At 36.8% G+C, this 24,455-nt stretch overlaps 1 protein-coding gene across 7 annotated transcripts in view; it reads left to right on the forward strand.

The window, feature by feature from the left end:
- Positions 1 to 24,455, forward strand: part of SBF2 (SET binding factor 2) — a 229,782-nt gene that overhangs the window by 196,212 nt on the left and 9,115 nt on the right. For 2 of the 7 annotated variants that reach the window (XM_063158476.1, XM_063158477.1), the window contains exons 28-37: positions 2,493 to 2,630; positions 3,564 to 3,659; positions 7,038 to 7,109; positions 9,659 to 9,843; positions 11,636 to 11,812; positions 14,607 to 14,708; positions 15,849 to 16,034; positions 21,194 to 21,320; positions 22,141 to 22,268; positions 22,769 to 23,002. In XM_063158476.1, the coding sequence (XP_063014546.1) occupies positions 2,493 to 2,630; positions 3,564 to 3,659; positions 7,038 to 7,109; positions 9,659 to 9,843; positions 11,636 to 11,812; positions 14,607 to 14,708; positions 15,849 to 16,034; positions 21,194 to 21,320; positions 22,141 to 22,268; positions 22,769 to 23,002 (1,445 nt within the window). The remainder of the gene's footprint in view (positions 1 to 2,492; positions 2,631 to 3,563; positions 3,660 to 7,037; positions 7,110 to 9,658; positions 9,844 to 11,635; positions 11,813 to 14,606; positions 14,709 to 15,848; positions 16,035 to 21,193; positions 21,321 to 22,140; positions 22,269 to 22,768; positions 23,003 to 24,455) is intronic. The other 5 variants (XM_063158478.1, XM_063158480.1, XM_063158481.1 and 2 more) reach the window with 3 other exon arrangements.

A 24,455-nucleotide genomic window follows, 5' to 3' on the forward strand; every position in this document is an offset into this window, starting at 1 on the left:
AGCTTGTTGAAACAAGTGATCAGCAAAGGTGGTTGTACAGAGCTGCCTCAGCAGGAGTTGTGTGCAGTGAGGAGAAGTCTAAAATGGAAAATGCATTGTGAAGCAAACTAAGAGGACAAAGAGAATCTGAAGTTAAATTCAAGCTGACAAATTCATTCTGTCCTAAATAGGAGTGGATTTTTATTGGTCAGTTCTGGGTTGATACAGAGAAACAACGGGGGCAGCTGGAACTTGGTGAACATTTTTGTGATTTCCTGTTGCGTGGTGTGTTACGCAAGTTTTCAGAGCATGGTTGGAGGTCAGTGTGTTATATAAGAAGCATAGAACATAGTTTTTGAGAAATTATGCACATTACTTAATTTCTGTGTGGAAACCAAACTTCATGTGCCACAGAATTGTATTTTCTAACGTCTGTCCAAAAATAAGATTATTAACAGATGTTCAGATATGACATGTAGAGTATATAGGTCTTTTGAAATGTTCCTTTGAAACCTTCAAGTTGGTTTCTGAATTACTTTGACCTCTCTGGGAATCCTGTTCCAGGGTACTGTACTTCTAAATAAGACATTGTACACCTAAATTAGCATTTATTGGTCAGCTGCCCTATGGAAAGAGCATTTATGTATCTTGGATGTAGCAACACTATGCAAGAGATCAATTATATTGGTTCAGGCTGAATTATTGATTGTATTAGATAAAGATGTAAGATAAGATAAAGATGGACCAACCTGTGACCAGGCATATAAAGTACATATTAGCAATGCAGGACTAAGCAATGCATTTCTTTCCTGAGACAAAAACAAAATTAAATGAGATAAAATTGCTACCAGGATCTCCATCCCCCATCTTTTGTTAAATCCATGTTTCTGTGGTGACCTTCCCATGGGACACAACACATGAAAGGTGGTGATTTCATGGAAATCCCAGTTCATTGCTGGTAGGGGCAATGCTTTGAGTCACCTCTGTATGCTGCTGTGATGGGATGAGTTGTGCTGAGGATGAAGGGACAGATTTTCCATCTCTAAACCATCACAAGGACATTTTTGCCCTCAGTCTTCAATTCTGGTTTCTGCTTGGTCCAATGACAGACTTTGATGTAAGTCAAGCTGTATTCTAAAACACACACAGTACTCTTCACAAAATAAACCTTTGTAAGTGCAAGTGGTATAAACATTATCCTTTCATTTAGACAGCTCATTTCTTTTAATTTAACTAAATTGTTAAGACCTAAATTGACTTTTTGTAGTATTATTTCAATTGCTAGTGGACCCAGGGATCATTCCAGTAGATTTCAAGATGTTTAAATCCTGCTTAGGAGTAGAAGAGAAAATAATTTTCCTGCTCAGCTTTTTCCATTTGCTCAGAAAGAAACAGCATGATATATCCTGAAGGAAACATCATCACTTCCTAATTGTACTTTCAATTCAGATACTAATTTCTATCTGAAATTAGTATTTCTATTGAAATTTCTTTTGCCACCTCCAGCTAATTACCTAGCTGTCTATTAGTCTCCAGCATAGAATCTGATTGGATGATCATTGGAGAAAACTATTTACAAATTGCCATTGTGTTTTGTCAAAATGTGCTCAATCAAGTTCTTTGACTCTGTCTCTTATTCCAAATGTTGGCTCTTGTGAGCAAGACACCAAGTCCTGGTTTAAGCAGCTGTGAAACTTTTGCCCCACACTAAGTCCAAAGATGGCTGCAATAAACTGGAATTTCAAAAATTTTGTTTGGTATTTGAAAAAAACCCAAACTGACTCATCAGCACTGAACACCATTTTGTCATCATGCTATGGCCCAGGGCCTGAGTTTCATCTCCTTTCCTTAGGTCCTTGCACCTGGACACAATGGGTGGAGTTTATGGTTGGGATCCCACAATGGTTGGGATTATTTGTTTTTCTCTTTTTTGAAGGTTTTTGGGATCCCACAATGGTTGGCATTATTTGTCTTCCTTATTTTTGAGGGTTCTGTGTTTTGTTAATGGTTTCTTAACTTTTTTAATGGGCACAGTATCCCAAGGAACCTCCAAGTACAGGTAAGTAACCTTTTCTAGAATGAGAAAGAACTGATTGAGTATGGTTTTGACTTACTTTTATTAAAAAAATAATTCTATCTGTTCTCTGCACATTTTGCTGACAAGCAGCACAACCTTAGAAATGTTACTTTTTGTTTGGAGACTGAAGGAAAATCTGCATGATCTTTGCTCAGTTTGTGCTGATGTTATGGCTAGTGATGAATGTTTTAAGCAGTGACCATGAGGTGAAAGTTTCAGAAGTTCAGCTTTGTGTGGAATGCAGGAGAACACTGCTGGATCCTGCTGTGCAGGCAGGTGATGAACAGCTTGTCATCAAAGGAGAGGCTTTTTGAACCTTTGACAGACAAACCAGGACATTTCCAATGCTCTGCTTTACACAGTAAGCCTTTTATTCTGTGTATTTACAAATTGTATTTTTCTGTTTTAATGCATTCCATTCTTCTTGTGACTCTAGCCCCCACTTCTCTAGAATCTTCAAGCAGTATAGAGCAGGAGAAATACCTGCAAGCCTTGCTGAATGTGATATCCGTCCACTGCAAAAGGAATGGCAGTAACACCCTCACTGTCAGCCCCACCATTGCTCTGTCTCCAGGTAAAACTCCTCTGTACAGTGCTTTTCTCTGCCTCAGCTGAGACTTCTCTCTGATTTAGTGATAGTTCATAGGAATTCTGTAGTTTCTATATTGTTAGGCTTTCCAGGTAGCCTGTTCACTCTTAGTTTCAGTGAATATGTTTTCTCTGTGTAAAGGGTGTTTGTAATCTTTCCTGACATACTTTCAATATTAATCTGGCAGTAAATTATTTTATAACTAATGAAGTATAAACTGCATATTGAATAAAAGACTACCAAATTTTAAAGGATGCAAAATCTCCTTTATTTCATCTAATGAGGCAAAATCTGCTGTTTTGTATAATAAGTATGAGGTTGCAAGATCAGAACAGATGACATTGTTTAGCTGCAGCAACAATGGAAGGCATAGAGGCCTCTTTATGCTTTACATACTCATAATGGGTTTCTACTAATGTAATTCCCAAATAGAGCTCTTTTTGCAGTGAAAATTAGTTCAAAAGACACTATTTGAGTTATGCCTAGGTGAAGCCATGAGGAAACTAATCCAGGTTTTATTTCAGTTATTTTATGATGAAACCTAGTGAGGTTTAGGAGAGGATAACCCCAACATGTCAGGAAGGACTGTGTGACTTGAAATTGTGTCTGTCTTGTCTAACTCAGTTGTAATTGCCCTAAAACTGCCAAACAGTGGCTTTTCTTGTAAAGTAACACCATCCCAAAGTGTGTGTGCTTTGCTTCATTTGTTGTAAAATATGTTGATTGCTTAGCTGTATCTAACACCTCCATACTGTTGCCAATGTACACATTTGTGTTAAAAACTAAATCTAAAGTACAAAATTGGCAAGAATCAGCTGTATTGGGTGAAAAAGGGCATTTAATGAGTCATATTAAGTATTAGTCTGGTTAACACTGTAGCTTTTTTTAATCTTCTATTCTTTTTTTGGCTGACTTTAGGCACTGAAACGAGGGCTTCAAGAATGTCCACTGTGTTTAAGCAGGTAGTGCCAGGACATTTGGATGTAAATCTATCCAATAGCTTTTCTCGAGGAGGTTAGTAAGACTAGCTCAAAGTCTATTCTTTGAAGTAATAAATGATGAAAACTGTTAATGAAATAAAAATAATTATACTCTTTATTGATTCATTGCTCTGTGAAACAGCAAAACAGAAATTAGATTGGCCTCAGTCCACAATATTATCTAATTTCTGTTCAAATCCTTTACTTATGCATTGAAATGAAGCTGGTTTCATGTTGGAATTAGTGAAAAATTAAGCAGTCAGATAGTTATTATGTTTCTAAATAATTTGGGATTCATCCATATTTTTAATTTGTCTATGTATGGCCTGAAAATGCATGTTTTTATATAAGAATTCTATAGACTTTAGAATCTGCAATTACAAATCATTCCAATATGTGTCTGAAGCTTTGCTGATGCTTTCCAACATTACAAATAATCTGTGAACAATTTTACTCTAAGTAGTAGGGACTTATGTGGCCACGTGTAGTAGGTAGGGAGATACAGTGCATTTTTTGGAAATAGTTATTCCTAGATACAGGGGCTCATCAGTGCCATTTCTGCAAGAACATTTCTTTCTGTTAAGGAGATTCCATCTACTTCTACACATTTAGTCTAATGAAGCTGTGATTTTTTTTTTTATGTGCAACATGTACGTAAATTAGTGCAACAATTTCTTAAATGTAGGTTTGTTAAAATAGGGATGAATCTATTCCATAAAAGAGAGCATTTTATATTTGATTTATTACCTTTCAGCCATGAAGGCTCCTTCAACAGCTATTTCTGAGAATCTAAATGCTGTTTTTCTTCTCTTTTGATACTTTTAGCATCTGAAATTAGTTAGGTTTACATTGATCTGCTAAGGTTCATTGCAACCTAAATTTTCTTGTGGGATACAAGACCTACAGCTCATATGGGGAAGGATGAAAATATTTTGTAGAGAAAAAAATCCAGAAGAGGTGGGATGGATTATGGAAATGAAGGAAGGAATAACAGAGAGGGAGGGAGGAAGGAAAATGCTCAGGGATGTGTAGGGAAGTGATGTGAGAGTTGTAGCAGAAGGGAAGAGAGGAGGGGCAGGAGAGGACATGGGGATCACCAAAGACTGGGGGATTTTCGTGAATCACAGGAATTCTGTGCATTTTCATTAATCACAGTCAATGCATATTTTTTATGTGAGAGTTTTATGTTCTGTGCTCTCTGTGCTGTCCCTGTGCTGTAGCTGAGTAAAGCAGGTGATGTGGCTGAGCAGGGCAGGAGGCAGTGGGGTGAATGAATGGGGCTGTGCCCAGCCTGGCTGAGCCCTGCAGCCCTGGCAGTGCTGCCAGCAGAGCTTTGCTTCTGCCCCATCCCCTGGTGCAGCCCAGGGTGCTGAGGGGCAGGGAAGGGCTGCAGATAAGCCAGGGAAAGCTCTCTGGGTGCTGGGTGGAAATTGTCCTTTGAAGATAAAGGGGTTACTGAAATAACTGCTGCTGGTTTCTAGGATTAGAGCTCGTGCTAAGTGTGATGGGATGAGTTTGTTGCTACTCAAAGAAGAAAAAAGGAGCCTGAAGGCACAATGAGGTCACAGCCATGGTGTTTTGTTGGACAGTGGAGTCCCTTGGCTGGATTTCAGCAGTAATCAGGAGGAGGGCAGGGAAGTTATCTGGTGTCTTGCTGGATCTCTGCCACACCTGCCCTGTGTGTCTGAAAGGTGTCTGCTCACAGTTCAGCAGACACAGGAGGACTTTGCAGAACCATGAGAATGTTTGACTAGTACAGTGGGAGCCTGGGGAAGGTGAGAAGTTGACAGGGGAAGAGGGAACAGGGAAAGGGAATATCTCCCTGCAGAGAAGTAAACACTGGGGGGTTTAGATTAGCTGACACAATTCTTCTAAAAGAAATTCAAAAATACACAGAGTATATAAAATCTCTAAAATTTTTCTCAAATCCATTATCACAAAGTTCCTCATACTTGTTCTCAGCTAGATATATTTCACATGTGAAGCAGCAAGCAGCTATGGATTATGCACTGTGCAAGATACAATAGCAGTGGTTTTGTGGTTTGGATTCTGGACCACTCTTTTCTTTCCTTGAGTTTATTATCACACATACCAAGGCTCAAAAGCCAGGTTCAGCTATGATACACCAGTAGAAAATTACATTTTCTATTTTTTTGTGCCAGACAATGTATTTGTAGTACATATAATTTTGAAATATAAGTTAGAATGTATGTTCCAGTGCATGAACAGTATTTCTAATTTTTTAAAACCATAATTGTTCTGAACACTCATCAGTTGTTCTGAATATTTGTGTCTGTGTCAAGTGTGATTTTTTTATTTTATCTGGAACATTGTCACGAAGCATCTGCCCAAAGCTCAGTCAAGTTGGTTTTGATCTGAAATATTTGGTCAAATACTTATTTTTCATAATATATTTTCATTCTTTGACCTTTTCTTGGTTGATACTTTCATGAGAGCTGTAAGTTCACACAAAACTTAGAGCTTTTCCTCTTCCTTCCTTTGTAAGTATAAATTGGTTCTTCAGAGCAGCACTTCTTACCTGACATTGCTGTGTCATTTAGCAGAATAAAAAGTTTCCTCACTATGTTTTGCCACTATTGGAGAAATAGGTTATTTATCATATTTATCATTAAAAGCTTTTTAGAGAATTATTTCCAAATTGTAGAGAACTATTTCCAAAGCAAGAAACATTAACATTTTGAGTATGATTTAATAGAATATTTGTATTAAAAGGACTCAATTTTGTTGATGTGTGTTTTGAGCCAAAGATAAATGCACTGATAAACACATAAGGCTCCCATAGAAAATGATGATTTTTGCAAGAGGAGAGAAGATCTCTTTCTGTGGTAGTTATTACATGTTTTCTAAATTCTATACTTGTACACAAGCTTTTAAAAATGTTTGTAGGTGTACAGAACTAATATCTTGCATTCTGTTGTAATTTTGAAGTCCACCAAATTCTACATTTAATGTCCCTAGACTAAACCAGCTCTTTGTAACAGGCATCGATGTTGGGATTTTTAATTAAATTAACTTTCAGCTGGATAGAAACTTTCAATAAATTATTCAGTAGAACGATTTAATCATTACATTTCCTTTGGTATTATAATTATGGAAAAACACATGGTGGCTTTGCAATGTGTCTGAAGCTATTGCAATGACAATGGAAATGATTCCTGTTTGATAAATGGATACCTCCTTCCCATTTTATATTGGTTTTGTGGCTTGATTGATGTTTTGTCTTGTGATGCCTGAGATTTGTGCTGTCTGATAAATCATGTACTATAAAGAAATGCAATATATCCTAGATCTTTGGAAATTAATAAGTAACCCTTTTCTTCTCTCCTGCAATGTGTTTCGCTGCAATGTGCATTCCATTCCTCCTCCTTCTGTCTTTACTGTTATCTGCCAGTGCTTGGGCACAGAGATAAATGTTTCACTCATTCCAATTCCAAATCAGCAACTAAGGAAAGAGTCCACCAAGGTACTGTATTCTGTGTCCTGAAAGCCCATTCTTTTCTACCATCTGCTGCTGCTATGTCTTAATTCATTCTAAAATGATACTGACAGAAAGCTTTGTTTCTGCACTAACAAAATTTTGAGGGTTTTAGCTCAGTGTTGTGGATTTGTTATGTTTTGGAGGTTTTCGCCCATTTAAAGTGTGCACAGTGACTGTGATGTAACACAGAGTGATATGCAGAAAACTTTCTGTGTGAAAATTTTAAACAGCTAAAAATCAGTTCTGGAAAAGAGTTTAGTATTCTTACTGCTTTAAAAAATAGCTAAGAAACACTTATCTAGTCAATGAAGTTCTTTCCATAGTTATTATTAATGTTAATGAACAGGGGAAAATGGATTACTGTCAAATCAGAAAGTCATAATAATACAGTAATACATAAGCTACTGCTAACAAAAATAAAGTACTACACAAAAGTACAGTAGAAACATAATTGTGCCTTTTAATCACTGCTGTCCATGCTGGCAAACATGTTCATCTGCATGTATTTGTAGCCAGTTTTGTTGCTTTTGATGTGCCACAAGTGCTGATGATGAGTGCATTTGTGAAATGCTCCAAAGTGTCACTGTGTATTTTTGTACTCTTCATCTTTGGGGACAGCAGTTTGTGTTGGAAATTTTTCATACCAAATGAATGAGAACTTCTTTCTCTTACTAAGTGTTTGCTGTGATTTCTGCCTGCTAAAGTCTATTATTTCATGTGTAGTGGCTGAGACATGGAATAAAAGTTTGTACTAAACACCCTCCTTTACTGCTTGAGGTGTTTATAAAAGTGGCTGGCTGTGAAGAGGGAGCTTTTGAGAGGTGTTACTGCCCAGAACTCCCTGCCAGCCACTCTCAGTTGCTGCAGTTCATCTCACATCTCAGGGTAGCAGCCAGACAGGCAGACAAGCTAAGCTGTACAGACAAGTCCCTGTTGAGAGTTACTGTACAGAATTATTTTTTAATAGAAACACAATCTTGCTTCCAAAAAATAGAATAAGATTATTTTGCTGGTTGAGCTAGCTCAGTGGAATTTAATGTTATCTGCATCTTTTTTCTTCTGTGCAAGAAATGTTAACTATGCACATTGTTGGATTTTCCTGAAGAGGGGTGGGTGTTGGTCCTACAGTATCTAAATTTCTAGTACTATGAGGTATTTCTGGTGCCTCTTTTGGATATCTTGCTTCACAGATTTATGGACAAGAGTCTCTTCTGGTAATCTGATTTACTGCATATTAGGATAAAGAATTTCACACTGCCATTTGGATGCCAAATTTAGTGCACTTTAAGGGATTTGATTTTCAAGTAGTGCTATTCATACTCTGAGAATCCAATACCTTTCACATGCCTCACATTGCACACACAAAAACAATCTCACAAAATCCTGGTTATTAATTGAGGTACAAGAAACAGAAAAATATTTACTGCTTGTCTTTTCTTCTAGCACTAAACAGGCCTTGGCAATCTGATTTTAAAAATCAGATTAAAAATTGCTACTTTCTTATGTTAAAGTCACCAAATCTTCCTCAAGCATGATGAGATGAGAGCATGGCTGTGTGCTGCAGAATTTCCTGCCCTGGCAGTGCCAATGGAGCCACAGCAGCCAGGTGTACACTGTGCAGACTCAGAGTGCTGCTGGGGTGATGGGGTGATGCCAGTCTGTAGTAAAATGCAATGATTGGCACCTGATTCTATTGATCCAGAATGCTGAACAATTGCTTTATTAAAATAGATTATATTACATTATACTATATCAAAGAGACACATACTGTACTATACTATACTATACTATACTATACTATACTATACTATACTATACTATACTATACTATACTATACTATACTATACTATACTATACTATACTATACTATACTATATTACATACTAAAGAAAAACCTGTGACTGTTTTGAGACAGCCAGGACACAGCTTTGACCCAATTAATATAAACAAGCATCACCAGAATCCAATTAGGAACTCCCTTCAGGTAAACAATCTTCCTAACACATTCTGCATGTGCAAAAACAACAGGAGCAACCAGCAGAGATGAGAATTGTTTTTTCTTCTCTCTGTGCTTCTCCAGGAAAAAGCCCTGAGAGAGAGAATTCTGTCTCTCTGTTCAGAGGATGTGAATGCCACACCATCTAAGGATTGCTGCTTGCATATCCCACTGCACTTCATGTTGTTGCCAGCTTTGGGATTTCTGCACTTTCCTGATTTCTGTCCTTCCAGAAATTTCAGTTCCACGCACTTACATGGACATGGCTATCTGCAAATTGTGGTTTATCACTGTGTCACTGAGATCACAGCAACTCTTTTCTCTACAGTAGAAGGCAGAGTTAGATGAGGTCTGAGGTTCAGCCATGCAGTAGGATGGTTTTGACAATTTCTGTTACAAATCGATTTCTTTCCAGTACATGCTCTTAATTATGTCCTGTGAGGGATGCATGTGACACATTTAAGCATCTTTGTAAGTAAATATCATCTCCAGTGCCTCACACAAAATGTTTTTTAAATATTCTTCATCCTTATGAAGGTGTATGGGCGAGTCTTCGTTCGAGCAACCGATTTATCAACACTCAGACTCCATTCATTGATGTTGGTGCAAGGCTTGCAGGGAAGGACAACCCCCCTCCCTACAGCAGCAGCTCCTTTCTGCAAAGTCAGCTGCTGAGAAGACAAGCAGCCCTCTACATATTTGGAGAAAAATCTCAGTTACGGGTAATGACAATTTAATTTTTTTCATGTTTAATGTAGTTTTTATTTGGTTGAGTTTAATTATTCTCATGTTGTTACAAACAGTAAATGGTATGCAAGATAACATGGAAATCTGTTATGAAGGAAACAAAATGTTGTTAGCTGTGGAAGCAATTGAAAGAGAGGGAAACTTTCATATTGTGGGTAGCACTGAACTCACACAAAGCCAAATTGATGAGAATTGGCCAACCCAGAAGTCCCGATTTGATTACATAAAGAGGACCATGATGTCTACAGTTTTGTACATATTATTTGATAGATTTTAATGTTTTAGATGGAATTGTTTGAAAAACAGGTATCCTCTAATTCTTAGTAGTTTTACTTGTTTTCTGAAAATGTTTTCCAATTTTTTTTTAATCTCTGCATTCAAAGATTTAAAAACCTGGTTTCTTCTACTTTCTTACTCAAGATATGAACATACATAAAATATTATTGCATTTTTTGAAATACAAAAAGTCCAAAACCCATTATTGGTAGTAGGAAAGCACATCACTATTCATTTTTTTCTGAAATTATTTTCTATCAAGAGGTGGAGGAGACATACTGAATAATGCAGAATAATGCATTAATTACATAGAATTAAATTACTATATTCCACTAATAATGACTGTTTCTATTTGTTTGATTTCTTAATGAATGATAAGTGAAGGGTTCAGTAATGCATCTACAGCTGTGTGGCAGAAACTACTGCTTTATTCTGCTAAATGTCACATGAAATAAATTGATGAGGCAAACAGAAATAAACATTTTAAAGAAATGGTGCTACATTCCTCATTTGCTTTTGTCATGCATTATTACCACTTGCCATTGCTGAGTTATTGAATTTATTTTTGAACCATGCAAAGTATAAACAGAATTAAAACCAGGCTTTCACTTTCCTGCATTTTCGATTGGCATTCTATGAAGGAGCTTAATGAAGATTATTTGCAGGCCAAGTTTAATTCAATGAAAGCAATTTCTGAAGAAAACTCCAAAAGTTTGGCATGCACATCTTCAGTGATGCTTCATACATGAGAATTGTTTTTCCTAGTAATGTTCTCCATATTATCCTTTTCATCATAATCCATTGGGGTTTGGTGGAGGTTTTTTTCAGTCAGCTAACTTGGTCTCTTAATTCAGTCCTCCTCTCTTATTGCTGAATGCAGTAAGTTAAATAAAACATGAGGAATTCTGCTAGGAAAACCATCCAGCTGCTGCTCTGTGCTGAGCAAGGTACTCAGCCAAGCAACTCCCTCAGTACCCAGTGATGGTTTAGATGACTCAGCTGCTTTGCACTTATGGGGCTTCTTTTTGGGTGTGAGGGTTACTTTTTTCTGCTTTATTGAACTCCCAAAATGTGTCCTGCACTCTTCATATATCATCCATACAGATATTTTCATTTTTATTTGTTTATTGTTGATTAGCTTTAAAAATGTTAAACATTATGTTGTGTATAAGGAACTGAACAGATTGTCACTGGACTTTGGTTTTTCACCACTATTACTGCTAGAATAATTCTAATTACTATTGAAAATAATGACTGCTGTGCAGTACATTCTGCTGCTATGGTTATAGTTGGGTGCTTTATTGTGGTACATTTTGCAAGGATTTTTATCATATTTTTTATTATCCTGGGCAGGTGTTTAACTACACCAGTTTTTCATGAGGAATTAATTACTTGGCAATAAAGCAGGCAAGGCTTTAGGATTTAAGGAGTCTGTCAGTGAAAAATATGCTTCCCTTTTAAATTACATCTGCTGTTGTCCTTTTCATACAGGGCTTCAAACTAGATTTTGCTTTGAATTGTGAATTTGTTCCTGTTGAATTCAGTGACATCCGGCAGACGAAGGCAAGCTTTAAAAAGCTGATGAGAGCTTGTGTTCCCAGCACAATTCCTACTGACTCTGAGGCAACATTCCTCAAAGCTCTTGGGGAGTCAGAGTGGTTCCCACAGGTAATTCATCTGACAGGTACTTCTGATAATCTATATGCAGTGCTGCTCACACAAAATAAATTCCAGGCTGTTGTGACAGAGGACTATTGTGTTCTAACCAGCTGTTCTTTGCTCATTGTAAGATCTGTGCATGCTATCTATTCTGGCATTACACATTACTGTTATTTTAATGCCATCGTAATATTTACAAATATTATGGCATTTTTGTAGCAAAATTTATGTTTTATAACATGGAACACACACACACACAAGGAGAGGTGACTGGGTTTTCTATCTATATAAATTCATGGGCTTGGTTTTAAATTATTTTTCTTATTTTAAATATTTTAAAAATTAAAAAAAGAAAGTGTGGGATAATAAATGAGCTTTTTGATTTTAAAACCAATATTTGACTCTTCCTATGTGTTCCCACCCTGGATTTTGATATGCACAAGTTAAAAAACTAGCAAACATCTGTTGTGAGATATGGGGAAGAGAGGATTCTATGTGTGTTACCTCTTCTCTCTGAATCAGTACCTTTATTTCCCTATCTCATATTCCTTTACATAAATATTAGCCTAACAAAGGCAAGACTGGAGCAAACTTTTCAAGATTCAAATTAAGAAGGATGTGGAAAGCCAGCTCTTTGTAAATCTAAAACCACTTTAATTACAGTGAATGGTTTTTAACAGCTGCTTGTTATGTTTGGAAATCCCTGCAGAATATACTTTTCTCAAATGCAATTAATCACAGAAAGCAGAATAGAATTATGCTGATTTCTTAAGGAGGAAATACTTGTGAGGAACTTGTCAGATATCACAGATCAGGAAATGCTCTCCTGGTTGGAATGTGCTGCAAGGAGGGCTCAGCCTCCTCCCTGGGCTGAGAGCAGGAGCTGCTCCTGGCTGGGGCTGCCCACCAAGGTTTGCAGCAAGGGGAAAAGTTGGGACAGCATGAAAAAGACCTTACTTCCTCGGCATGTGAGCATTTTCCATCACAGAGTGGTTGAGCAAGCTCATAAGTGTAGATAAATTATTCTAATGTAATTTCATCATTGAATTAATGAAATAAACTTGTTCCCTGCAGCAGCCCAGGGATGGAGGGCAGATAACAGTGCAGTTCTCTCTTTTGGCATATTTCAGGGGATCATTCCTTGCTTTGGCTGCTGAGGGCTAGGACATCTTGTCACACACAAACTTTGTTATATTTAAACCACATTTCTGTGGTTTAAATCATGTCATATCTGACTTATGTGATAAAGCTAATTTATGACTGATAAAGTTAATTTATGACTGATTTGGCACATTTTCTACTATTCCCATGAAAGAACATAGATCTGTCATCTCAGAAATGTTTTCATTGTGTTATGCTTTCCTCTTCTGGGCAATAGAAGTTTAAAATTACAGATTTTAACACTGTATGGACTATATAAGAATGTGAATGCATAGGGGAAAATTGAACACTGCCCTGTCTTATGAGCACAAATTATAAAAATAGTGGTTTGCATTGTTAACAATGAATCTGTAAAACCAGATTGCATTTCAGTTTCCTTGTTAAAGATGGAAGAAACAGCCTCTCTTCTGTTCTACTGCCTAAGAAAGCACAGAAGAATAAACAAGCTTGGTCTTAAAAGTGGTTCTCTTTTCAGTCTTTTGTTATGAAAATTGCAGGAAAATTAGTCTGTTTGGGTTGGGGTTTTTCTCTGAGTAATGGCTATGTGAATGCTCAGAGGAGTCCAGGTTTTTCTATCACAATTTCCATGGCAATATTCATCAGTTTTTTAAGAGGAAGGAAGCAGACTGCCATGAATAAGGATGAATTTTCTAGGTTTAAACTGTTTCTCTTTCTTCCTCTTGTTTTCTTCAATTTAATTTTCTTCTCACTTTCCTGTGCCTTTTGTACTTCTTGAACTTTCTTTTTTTCCTTTCATAAATGATCTTAGATGATTCTTACCATCTTTTGTTTGTTTTCCTGTACTGTTTTCTTCCTTCTTTCAGACTTTCATCTTTCCCATTGCTTCTGTTGGTTGGATTATATTCAGTGCTGCACAAAGAACAGTTTCACTCTGCTGTAAAACACTGAATTCTTTATGTATTACCTATTATGTTGTTTACCAAGAGTGCTGTCATAGTATACAAAACTGGTAAAATCATCATATGGATTTTTCTTTTTAGTAATAATGATATGAAGTCTCATAGGGAGATAAAATTGCCCAGATTCACCTGAACTTCTTTAACCTGCTTATTTTAGCATCACTGTGTCATGAATATTAAAGTGCAAATCATTAAAGTGTCCATTTTATATATATTTTAGCCTGTCTGCCCAACTATTAAACTGTTTTTCTGTTGTTGTTATTATTGTTCAGTTCATTAGTTTTCAACTTCCATGGGACTGAGTATTAGTAATATTATCTTGTAAATATCCTGCATGGGTTCTCCCATCAAAGTACTCAGTGACTTTATGGAATCTTAATATTTCACAGGAAATTATTTTAGTGTTAAACCCAGGATGGAATTTCTCTCCAGTAAATCTGTCAACTGTGTTGTTCCCATTCTCCTTTTTATGACAGCTAGTTTATTACAGTACTCATTGGCTTTAATACTTTAAGTTCCTATCTTCAGAACTTCCCTTAGTTTTATTGTAGTTCAGATGGAAGTCCTTAGACTGTTGCGTTTTATTGTTGCCTAATCAGCTGCATCAATGTATTTCTCTGTGCTATATGTGGATCCAGGAATGCATTTTTAAATATGAAAATATTCTGTTTATTATCTAAAGATTTATCTATAGTGTGTTACTTATTCATGATATTTTATAGCTTCACAGGATAATGCAACTGGGTGTGATCATCTCTGAGCTCCTGGAAAATGGTTCTTCTGTTATGGTTTGTTTGGAAGATGGCTGGGATATTACTGCTCAAGTAAGCTGCTATGAAAACCTTGAAATAGTTCAATATTAAGGAAAAACACCAGGCAATACTTTTTTACACAAGTGAGAGATAATTTGGTGTGACATGAATAAATTTGTGTTGTGGCAGCAGAGAAGAAAGCAGAATGCATGAATCCTTGCATTCATTTGCAATTTATATCATGACATGGTTCCTTAAAATGAGTTCATTCCAAAGGTCCTGATGGTCTTCACAGTTCTAAGGCTTAGATGTAAAATCTGCATTCCTGCACCTGACTATGTGTAAGAATGAAAGCTGGAAGTTACCACAACTGTTCATTCATCATTTTAAACACAGGAGAAATTTATTCTCTTCCATTCAATTTCCATAAGTAATGTTAGGAGACCACACAGGGAGAAAACTGAATTTGTACCAAAGTGCCTCCAACACCTGCTGCAAGGGCAGATCATCCCAAACTATAAATCAGGTGAATCAAGATCTGCTGCCTGATTTAAGAGATGCATTGTGTCCATGCTGCTGCTTCATCATTCAGAAGAGAAACACAGATATCCATCATTCTAGTAAATAAAATCATCATGTGCACCCAGCATCATAATACCAGGTAAACAAGCACACAAAAGAGCGTGACCATAATTATTGGAATCATTGCCAAACAATGAAGAGTAGAGAGAGGAGATACATGCCTGGAAGTGCAAGAAGGCTCTGCTGCATTTTAAAATCTCCTGAGATGCTGTGTATAAAAACAGACTGCAGTTGGCTGGAGCAGAACTTCTAAAGTCAACCTCAGGACCAATTCTTTAATGCTTTTACTGCTCAGGTAGTAGATACTATCTTTTAAATGTTTATTATAAAAGGGCTTTTATTTCAAACAATTTAAATGTAGTAAGCATCTTAATCACCTCTCAAGTCTGTAGGTGCTTAGGTTTTACTTCTACAGATACCATAAAGTCTCAATGCAATTGAAGCTTTTTCATGTGGAATATTTGGTTTGTTTCATAAAAATGTGTGTGATAAAATACTTGTAATTGAGTTTATACGAAAGCTTTTGTTTTCTTGAACAATGAACAGTTACTGAATGCTTGCATTCATCTGCTAAAGGTTTCCCCTGGTTTCTGTCAGTGGTAACACAGAATATCCTGTCCTGTGGTGCAGGTGGTGTCTCTGGTGCAGTTGCTCAGTGACCCCTTCTACAGGACCCTGGAAGGATTCCGGATGCTGGTGGAGAAGGAGTGGCTCTCCTTTGGCCATAAATTCAGCCAGCGCAGCAATCTCACCCTCAACTGCCAGGGGAGTGGATTCGCCCCTGTTTTCTTACAGTTCTTAGACTGTGTGCATCAGGTGAGCCAATCTCTAACTTCCATTTGCAAGAAGGTTTCATGAAGAAGTGTGTGTATTCCAGTATTTCAGATGTTATGGGTTCAGGTTTGGGAGAAGATTAGTAACATCATTCCCTAGGTGTTAATAAAGTGGATGGATTTCACCCCAAGAAGAGCTGGAATGGTTGTCTAGAGGGCAGATAAAACTGGAGTTTCTCTCTTTTGGCATACATAGAGGAGACTGACCCAAAGCAGACTCAGGGGGATGGTTGGGAGTACTTCTCTATTAAGGTTGTTTAAGTAGAGGCTCCAATTAGAAGGTTTTTAAGCTATGAGTGGCTTTTAGAGTCCTTTATTCAGAAAGAAGAAAGGACTGATTTCTAGGACCTGAACTAGACAGTTTTTAATTTTTTGTGCCTGATGATGAGCCTTGAAGAGGCCTTGTACTGCCTCAGTTCTGGGAACAATGACAGCTATAAACCAGGGGTTCTGGGAGGTTCTGATTTTTATGTCTAATACATGTTCAGAAGAAGATGAACACCAACAATTGCGTTGTGTAGGAAAAAATTAGATTAAGAAGATTTCTTGCTAATGTAGACATAGCCTACATCCTGTTTCTGCCCCTGGAAACACTTTGCTTCAGTTTTGCTGTAATAAATCTTAGAAAGTTGTCATTACAAGGAAATTATCTTCACATGCCCGTGCAGTATTTCCTTCTCAAGTCATTCAGAGATGACACAGGTTTTGGAAACAAATGGGTTATCCAGAAGAAAGTTAAAAATTAAATTCAAGGATTTGGATTTATTGTCATGAAATAGAATGGACCATGTTCTCTTCATGGTTTTTCTTTAAGTTATGTTTAACAAGGTCTGCAGTTCTAAGGACATGGAATAGTGGATTATAGTCATCCCACCTTTAAAAGTTGGAATGAAATGCAAAGAGGGACAAATCCCTGCTGTTCACAACTGTCAGGTGCAGTTTTGCCTCAGGCTGCACACATGTGAATGTGTCAAGGAAATACAGGAACATGACCTTTGTAATTCACCTCAGGGAGCAGCTTCAGTGCCTGCCACTCGTTGGAATCCAAAATGCAAGGAATTCTCAGAATTTTGGGCCTGGAAGCCAAAACCTAGAATTAAACACAGGATTTGGTCTGAGACCTTGGAAAGGGCTTCCAAACTTAGGTGCTAGAATGTGGATTTATAGTTTAAAGCAGAGACACATTAAGCTAAGTAAAGGAAAGTTTAGAGTTTTAGAGTTTAAGATAGAGAAAAAATTAAAGTATTTGTTTTGTGCATCATAGCATGATTGGCTAAGAAAGCTTACACTGTAGCATGGGTCCATAAGACAGAATATTAAGGGATTGGGTCAAAAATGTAAATAGCCTTGTTGGCAGTGTTTTATTGGTCAGTAACTCCTTAAAAGCTCTTGTAACTAAGGATCTTGGGACCTTCTGAACCATGCTGTAATGATTTGAGCCAAATTCACTCTTCCTGCCTATGTAGAAGATAAAAAAATAAACTGCATAATCAAAAACGACTCAGAGGTCCCATCTTGAATTCCTTCCAAAATTCCCCCCAAGTGAATTATCACAGTCACTCAGCAGGTATCTGCCTCTGTCTTAGGCAATACACAGGTTATTAGGAGATTCATTTTCCAGAGAGAAGAGCATTTTGTGTTTGTGGGTTTGAGCTGTGTGCCCTGGACTGGTACCTCCTGCTGCCCACCAGGAGCTGTTCACTGCTGCTCTGGAGGAGAGAGCACCTCCAGTCCCTCAGCCCAGGCCTTCTTGGCAGTTCCCAGCCAAAATGTTGGGGAAAATTTGGTAGAGAAGGCCATTAGAAGCAGTTCAGCTTGTCCATCTGAAGGAGACAGTAACTTCTTCTGAGGAAAGATAGGGCTGTGAAGGGGTTATAATTATTTTGCCCAGTGTTATCTTCATCCAAGACAGGGCATGGGAAGCACAATCAGTCCAATATTGATAATACAGACTTGTCTGTAAGCTAAATGACCTACAGTCCCATGGAGAAGGAAATTCTGAGTAACTTTTCTAGAACTAGAGTTAGATTATCCTTCTAATGATAACTCTTCTAACTCATAGTATCGAGTTACCAAATTCTAACAGTGTGGTTGTAATTTCTAGGAAAAATGATTTTGAAGTCAAATTATTGGTTGAAATTTCATATGAATTCATCATAAAAAATAAGTTTTATCAACATCCATACCTGAAAATTTTTGTGAATTTTCATTGGTTTCTGTGCAAATTGTTACACAACTACAGAATCCAATTAGACTGCAACTTGACCCAGAAGTGTAATATATTATGATCAGTTTTTTAAAATTACCCATTAACTGGAAGCAAACATTTGGTCCTTTCAAAGTACTTTTACCCTTTACAATCCATATACTAGGTGCAGTAAGAAAATTACCACAGAGCCAGTACATGCATTAAATATCAGGGGTTAAACTAAAGATCCAGAGAAAACAAATGAAGCAGTGATTCCTAAATTAGAACTGCATCATCTTATAAAAAGTCATTGTTTATGCCAATATCTCCAGGTGTCAGCTGAATTATTAATGCAAAACCGGTCTTTCACAATAGCAGCATCTGGCAGATGCTTTCCCTGCTTCTAAGGAGACAGAGTTTATGCAAGTGATGTCAGTGAGGAAGCTTCTCTTATTTTTCCTCTGAATCTGTTTGGTAATTTATTAACCATAATTAAAACAGGATGATTTTCTAGAGCTGACATCTTTTAAGGCCAGTGAGGAGCTGTGTCCCAGCACCCTGTGTAAGAGGAGGTGAGTGCTGCTCCCATGGGAGGTGTGCTCAGGCATTCCAGGGTTTGCAGGAAAACCTCGTAGCCATCACCAGCACAGGACCTTGGGAGTGCTGTATTCCTCATTCATGCTAAGGAAAAATTGATTTAAAAAAGCAAAAATCTATTAGAAAACTAAGGAAAGCTGATAGATCTGTAAGATTATTAAATACATTTAGGAGCTACTTCAGTAGGAACATGGTAATTTTAAAAACAACTCCAGAATGCTGAGTTTCTCTAGTCATAATGTTAGAAGCATTGTACAGGTTTAATCAGGTTTTAAATGTTCATATATTATGAAGATAAGACAACAATAATTACTACATTGCTTACCTCTATCAGAGAAATGTTTTATAGATGTTTTCTCTTTAAAAGTAAATTATAATTATCATAACTTATCGTTATTACAATATTTCTGCATCCAGAAATCTCAGAAATGGAATCACCCACAGCATTTAGAGCCATGACAGAATTTTATCAGCAGCTTGTTCTTGTAACTCTTGCATGTATTAAAATAATTGTTGGACTGTAAGCAGAAGTTAAGACCCTGTATATATTTCATGTCAAATAGCAGAATGTTGCCTCTCCTTCTTACAGTATATTAAAAAAAACTTCTCCTAGCACAAGGAGAAAATATGCACTAAAGAAGATATGGAAAAAAACCTCTTTTTTATAAATACAGCTAAATATTTAATTTGTTGATAAAATTGAAGTCCCGAATTTATTATAGAAAAAAAATTGCTTATTCTTACATCTTTTATTCTTACAAATCAGTGCAGGAATGTAGTATTTGTATCAGAGGAAAAATGGGGATTACATAAGAGTAGGTATATTGAACTGACATGTCTTAAAGTATCTGAGCATTTAAAATGCCCAGCCCCAAGATAATATTGAGATACAATAACAGCAAATTCTCTGACTGAAATGCTGTGTGGGTGTTTGTAGGTCCTTTCAAGGGATTTTCCTGTCACTGTTGTGTGTTCAGTAGAAAACTTCTCCTTGCTAAACACTTATTTCCCCCTTTATTTAGCTGGTCTGTGTGGAAATATAAATGTATGGAGCTTCAAGTAATCTTAGTAACAATTCCCATAATTACTGAAAAAACCTCATGGAGTAACTGACAGGCTGAGAGAGAAACTGATAAGAGATTAGAGAGAAAATATGGAACAGAAAAAGGAGTGGTGGGAATGCAGAAGACAAGGCAGGGGTAGATTGCAGAATTAAAGGTACATTACAGGTTTGATGTGGAGCTAGACAAAGAACAGTGGGACTTACTTCAAATGTGAAATTCAGTCAGCAGTTTCTTTTTCAATTGCAAGCTGTACTTATTTCCACTGCAATTAGGAATTTTCAGTTAATTGCTGCGTTTATTCTGAAAATAAAGAACATGAGTCATAAGTTTATTTGAAGAGTAAATTTTAAATTAACACACAAAATTTCTCCAAGCACTATCTCATCAAGATTTTTAGAATCTTTCATTTTGTATGGATATCAAGTATAAATATCAGTAACTAATGCTAAATTTTTTGCCATGAATATTAAACTTTGTGCTTAAGATCCTACATCAGGCTCTTTATGATAATGTTAAAGAGGAGCTGCTGTGAAGAACCAGCAATTTCACAGTGCTGTACTCTGATAATCTTGTATAGTTTTCTTAAATAAAGTCTCCTGACTCATGTTGGAGTCATTCACTGAATCAGACAGATCCTCAGCCTAATGAGGGTAACAATTTAAGGAATGACATGGTTTTTACTGTTTTAAAAGAATAATGACAAGACACCTCCTCATTGTGGGTTTTTTTCATACTCTAATATTTTTGGTCATATTTTGAAAAGGAAGAAATATGTGTAGACTAGTTAGTACTTGAGGAATTGGCTGTTTCAGGAGTGGTAGGTGGATTCTCATTTGCAGCATTGTCTCTGTACTTGTCTGCTTTGTGGGGTTCTCAGCAATAGACAGAAATCCAATGTGAAATCTTTCAGTTAAAGGTTGAATTCCAGCCACATCCAGGAGTAGCATCTTTATCTGTGAAGTTATGTGGTGACTCAAAAATTATCATAGAAGATTTCTATCCAGTTGGATTTCCTGGAAAAATCATGGGGATTGTTCAGAGTATGATACTGCTTATACACTTTATCTGCTCTGAAATGTTCTTGCAGCATAGAAAATACATTAATTTATTTAGCCAAAAAAATATTCTAGGACAAAATGTTAGAAAGATTTTTGTGACACTTGCAATTTGTTTTCAGCATTCATGGGGGAATTGTTTTGCTGTCATTTCACTTTATTATTTCTTACATATCTATTTGTATTATCCTCAATATCCACTTTTTTCCCTTTTTTTTTCCTTAATTTTATTTTTTAGATTCATAACCAATACCCGACAGAGTTTGAGTTCAATCAATATTATCTGAAGTTTCTGGCTTTTCATCACATATCAAATCGATTTAAAACATTTCTTCTGGATTCAGATTATGAGAGACTAGAACATGGTATGTGTGATCTTTGTGTCTTGCATACTGCTTGTGTGGTTGTTGATATTTTTCTCCTGAATATTTGGTCTACAAAAAATTTGCCTGGGTTAAGATGGTCCAGTAGCTGTGTGGTGACCACATAAGGAATTTCCATGTCATGAAATTACATTTCAGGTGTAGAAAGGAAAATGGAGGTAAAGAACATGTAGCATTTCCTGCATCAGTGATTCCTGAGCCGTGACTTTGAGGGCCCTAAGAGAAAGTACAAGCAATTAGTGCCATGCCTAATTGGCATAAATTGCTTAGTTTTTAGCAATTTTCCAGGTAGTTCCATTTTCCCTACTAAATACCTTCTTTTAACAGAAACAAAGGCTCTGTGAGTCCATCAGAGAGTGCACAAAGTTTCAAGAAAGAAAAGCCTTTCCATCTATTTCCTCCCACTTCTCCCTCCTGCATTATCTTCAGTGTTTCTCCTTTTATATTTTCTGTTTTACTCCATCTGTCATGTGCAGCCCAGCTGAGGCTGTTCTTGGGACTTGTCCACTCAAACATGCTCCAAACTTTTCTGCTTTGAGGGCTGCTTCTCATGGCCTATGATCAATTGTAATGCTTTCTTAAACACTATTGTAGCTGTGCAGCAGATTAGACTTGAGCAACCATTTTATTCCAAAACAATGTTAATATCTATTATTTATCTTCTTTATTTGTTTCCTCTTGCAGTGGCATTTGATAGTAGAGTTTGCTATACCTTCAATCTGTGAAATTCCTTTAGTCTGTGCTTTAGCACTTGTTGAGCATTATCCCAAAGCCATCTTTTTGCTGCTCTTCTTTTCCCCAGGGACATTGTTTGAAGATAAAGGAGATAAACATGCCAAGAAAGGAATTTGTATTTGGGAATGTATTGAAAAGATGCACAAAAGGAGCCCTGTTTTCTTCAATTACCTCTATGCCCCTGCTGAAGTTGAGGTATGATTTTTGCTAAAATACAGGTGGTTTGTTATTCTGAGAGATTTCTTGAGTACTTTTTGGTATCTTAATTGTTCTGAGCTGAGTTATGTATTTGGTGGACAAAATTAACCTTACCTGATTGACTGGAGCAGTATCTGAAAGGCATGGAAATGTAATTTAAAGGGCCAAATTCTGGAACAGGTATTCATGCATCCTGGTAAGCTAAATTAGGTTCCCTGTTTGATTTAATTAAATTATATGAATTATTATTAAAATTGTCTTTAAAGGGGAACTGAGTTTAGAGTCCTAATGGGATACATTTCACATTATTTACATCTCTGTCTTATATGACAATGTCTGTGCCCTAGACTGGGCTGTGTCTTGAATAATTCTAGATAATTCACAGTACACTCAACATTGTAGAACTCAATTTAGAATAATCTGGTAAATGCAGGTATTGTTTTGTAAATCTTAAATTCAAAGGCTTCCTACATGTCATGATACTTTGTTTCAAATAGGCACTGAAGCCAAATGTAAATATGTCCAGCCTCAAAAAGTGGGATTATTACGTAGAAGAGATTTTGGCTACAGGTCCTTCCTATGATTGGACCATGGTACCTGCAAAATGCAGTGTTTCAGAAGAAAATGACCAAGCAGATGGTTCAGCCTCTCAGACTAAGAGGAAAATAGTGTGGCCATGTTATGATGATGTAAAAAAAATACAGCCTGATGCCATCACCAGCCTTTTAAATGTGAGTACTTGGGTTGCACAGAACAGTGACTTCTCTTATGCTCATGAAATTCATATTTACTTTTTACTGAAGTTATTGCTTTACAGGTGTACTGTTCATAAAGGATCATGATAGATGTCAAAACAGATTTTAATAAGACTGATCTGGAGATGTGGTGGAGATTCTGGGAATCAATCAGACTTCTGCAAAGCTGATGTTGTTCTAGATGCACACTTCCCTGGGAGCATGCTTTAGTTGTAGTCAACAACTACTCATGGATTCATTTCTCCACTGTCTGTTTTAAAGAATAAATAAAATCGTAGGTTACCTTTCATAGCAAATGCAGGAGCAGCTATTTTCATTTGGGTAAATGGTGAATCTTGCTTTCTTGACTTCTTTCTCCTCATTTTGAAGTAGGTGTATGGTAAAATAATGACCCCATTTCTTGGACAGATCAGAAAATAGAATCTGACACTTGTTGATTGTAACAACTGGGAAGCAGATACACAAACATAAACTGAACATCTTGGCCCACATTTCACAAAAAAGCTTGCTGTGATTGCTTTTAGTTTATTCATGTTTACTAAAAGCAAACTGATAAATTTAGATTTCTTCAAAATATTTTGGTACTTGAAATAGATGCTTGAATTTGGCTTTTTCTTGTTTGGGCTCACTTAGGCTGCTTAGTTTCTGTCCTCATTAGAAGATGAAAAATGATCCCATTATCATCATTGTTAGTAGTAGTTATTTAGAGTGATTTAACATGTCTTCTCTTAAAGATGAAGATGCTTGTTGATTACAATTCATTAACAGCCTAACATTTGGTTATCATCATTGATAGTGCAGGAAAATGACAAGGGCACTCTTCACTTCCATTGTTTTGAGCCACTTGCATGTCCAGATACATATCCCTGTGTGCAGTGTTTTATTTTGAAAACTCTTTGCAAACTTTACCTTAAATTCAGTCTGGGATTATGGAGCCCACTATTGCAATGCTTGGAAAATCAGGATATGCTCTAGGCCCCCAGTTCTGCTGATTCAAAGATGATTTTTAGCAAGTCTTAAAGCAGAAAGCTTCTGAATGGATGTGAGTCCTTGAAGATTTTGATAGAGAGTTAGCTTTATTCTGGCTTTATTCTGGCACATTCCTCAAATTCCTTTGGGCTGCTCCTTTCAATCCTGATTGATCGAACTCAGGAACGATGCTCAGTTAAAAAAAATAAATAGAGAGAATCTCATGTAAAACCCCCCACCTTGACTCAAAATAAGAGAGTCAGAACTTCTCAGAGCTTCCAACTTTCCAGAGGCAAGGGAAGAGCAGCCTCTCAGCAGGGAACATTGTGGGGATTGTTCAGCAAAGCACAGGGAGGTTTGTATCAGGTAACCAGAGGCCAGGAGCACATCAGGAACACAACAATGTTCTCCTGCATTTCTTCCCGGGGTAGGTGCCAGACTGTCCATGTCCACAACTGTG

This window comes from Melospiza melodia, chromosome 6 (genome assembly GCF_035770615.1).
Source record: "Melospiza melodia melodia isolate bMelMel2 chromosome 6, bMelMel2.pri, whole genome shotgun sequence".
NCBI lineage: Eukaryota > Metazoa > Chordata > Aves > Passeriformes > Passerellidae > Melospiza > Melospiza melodia.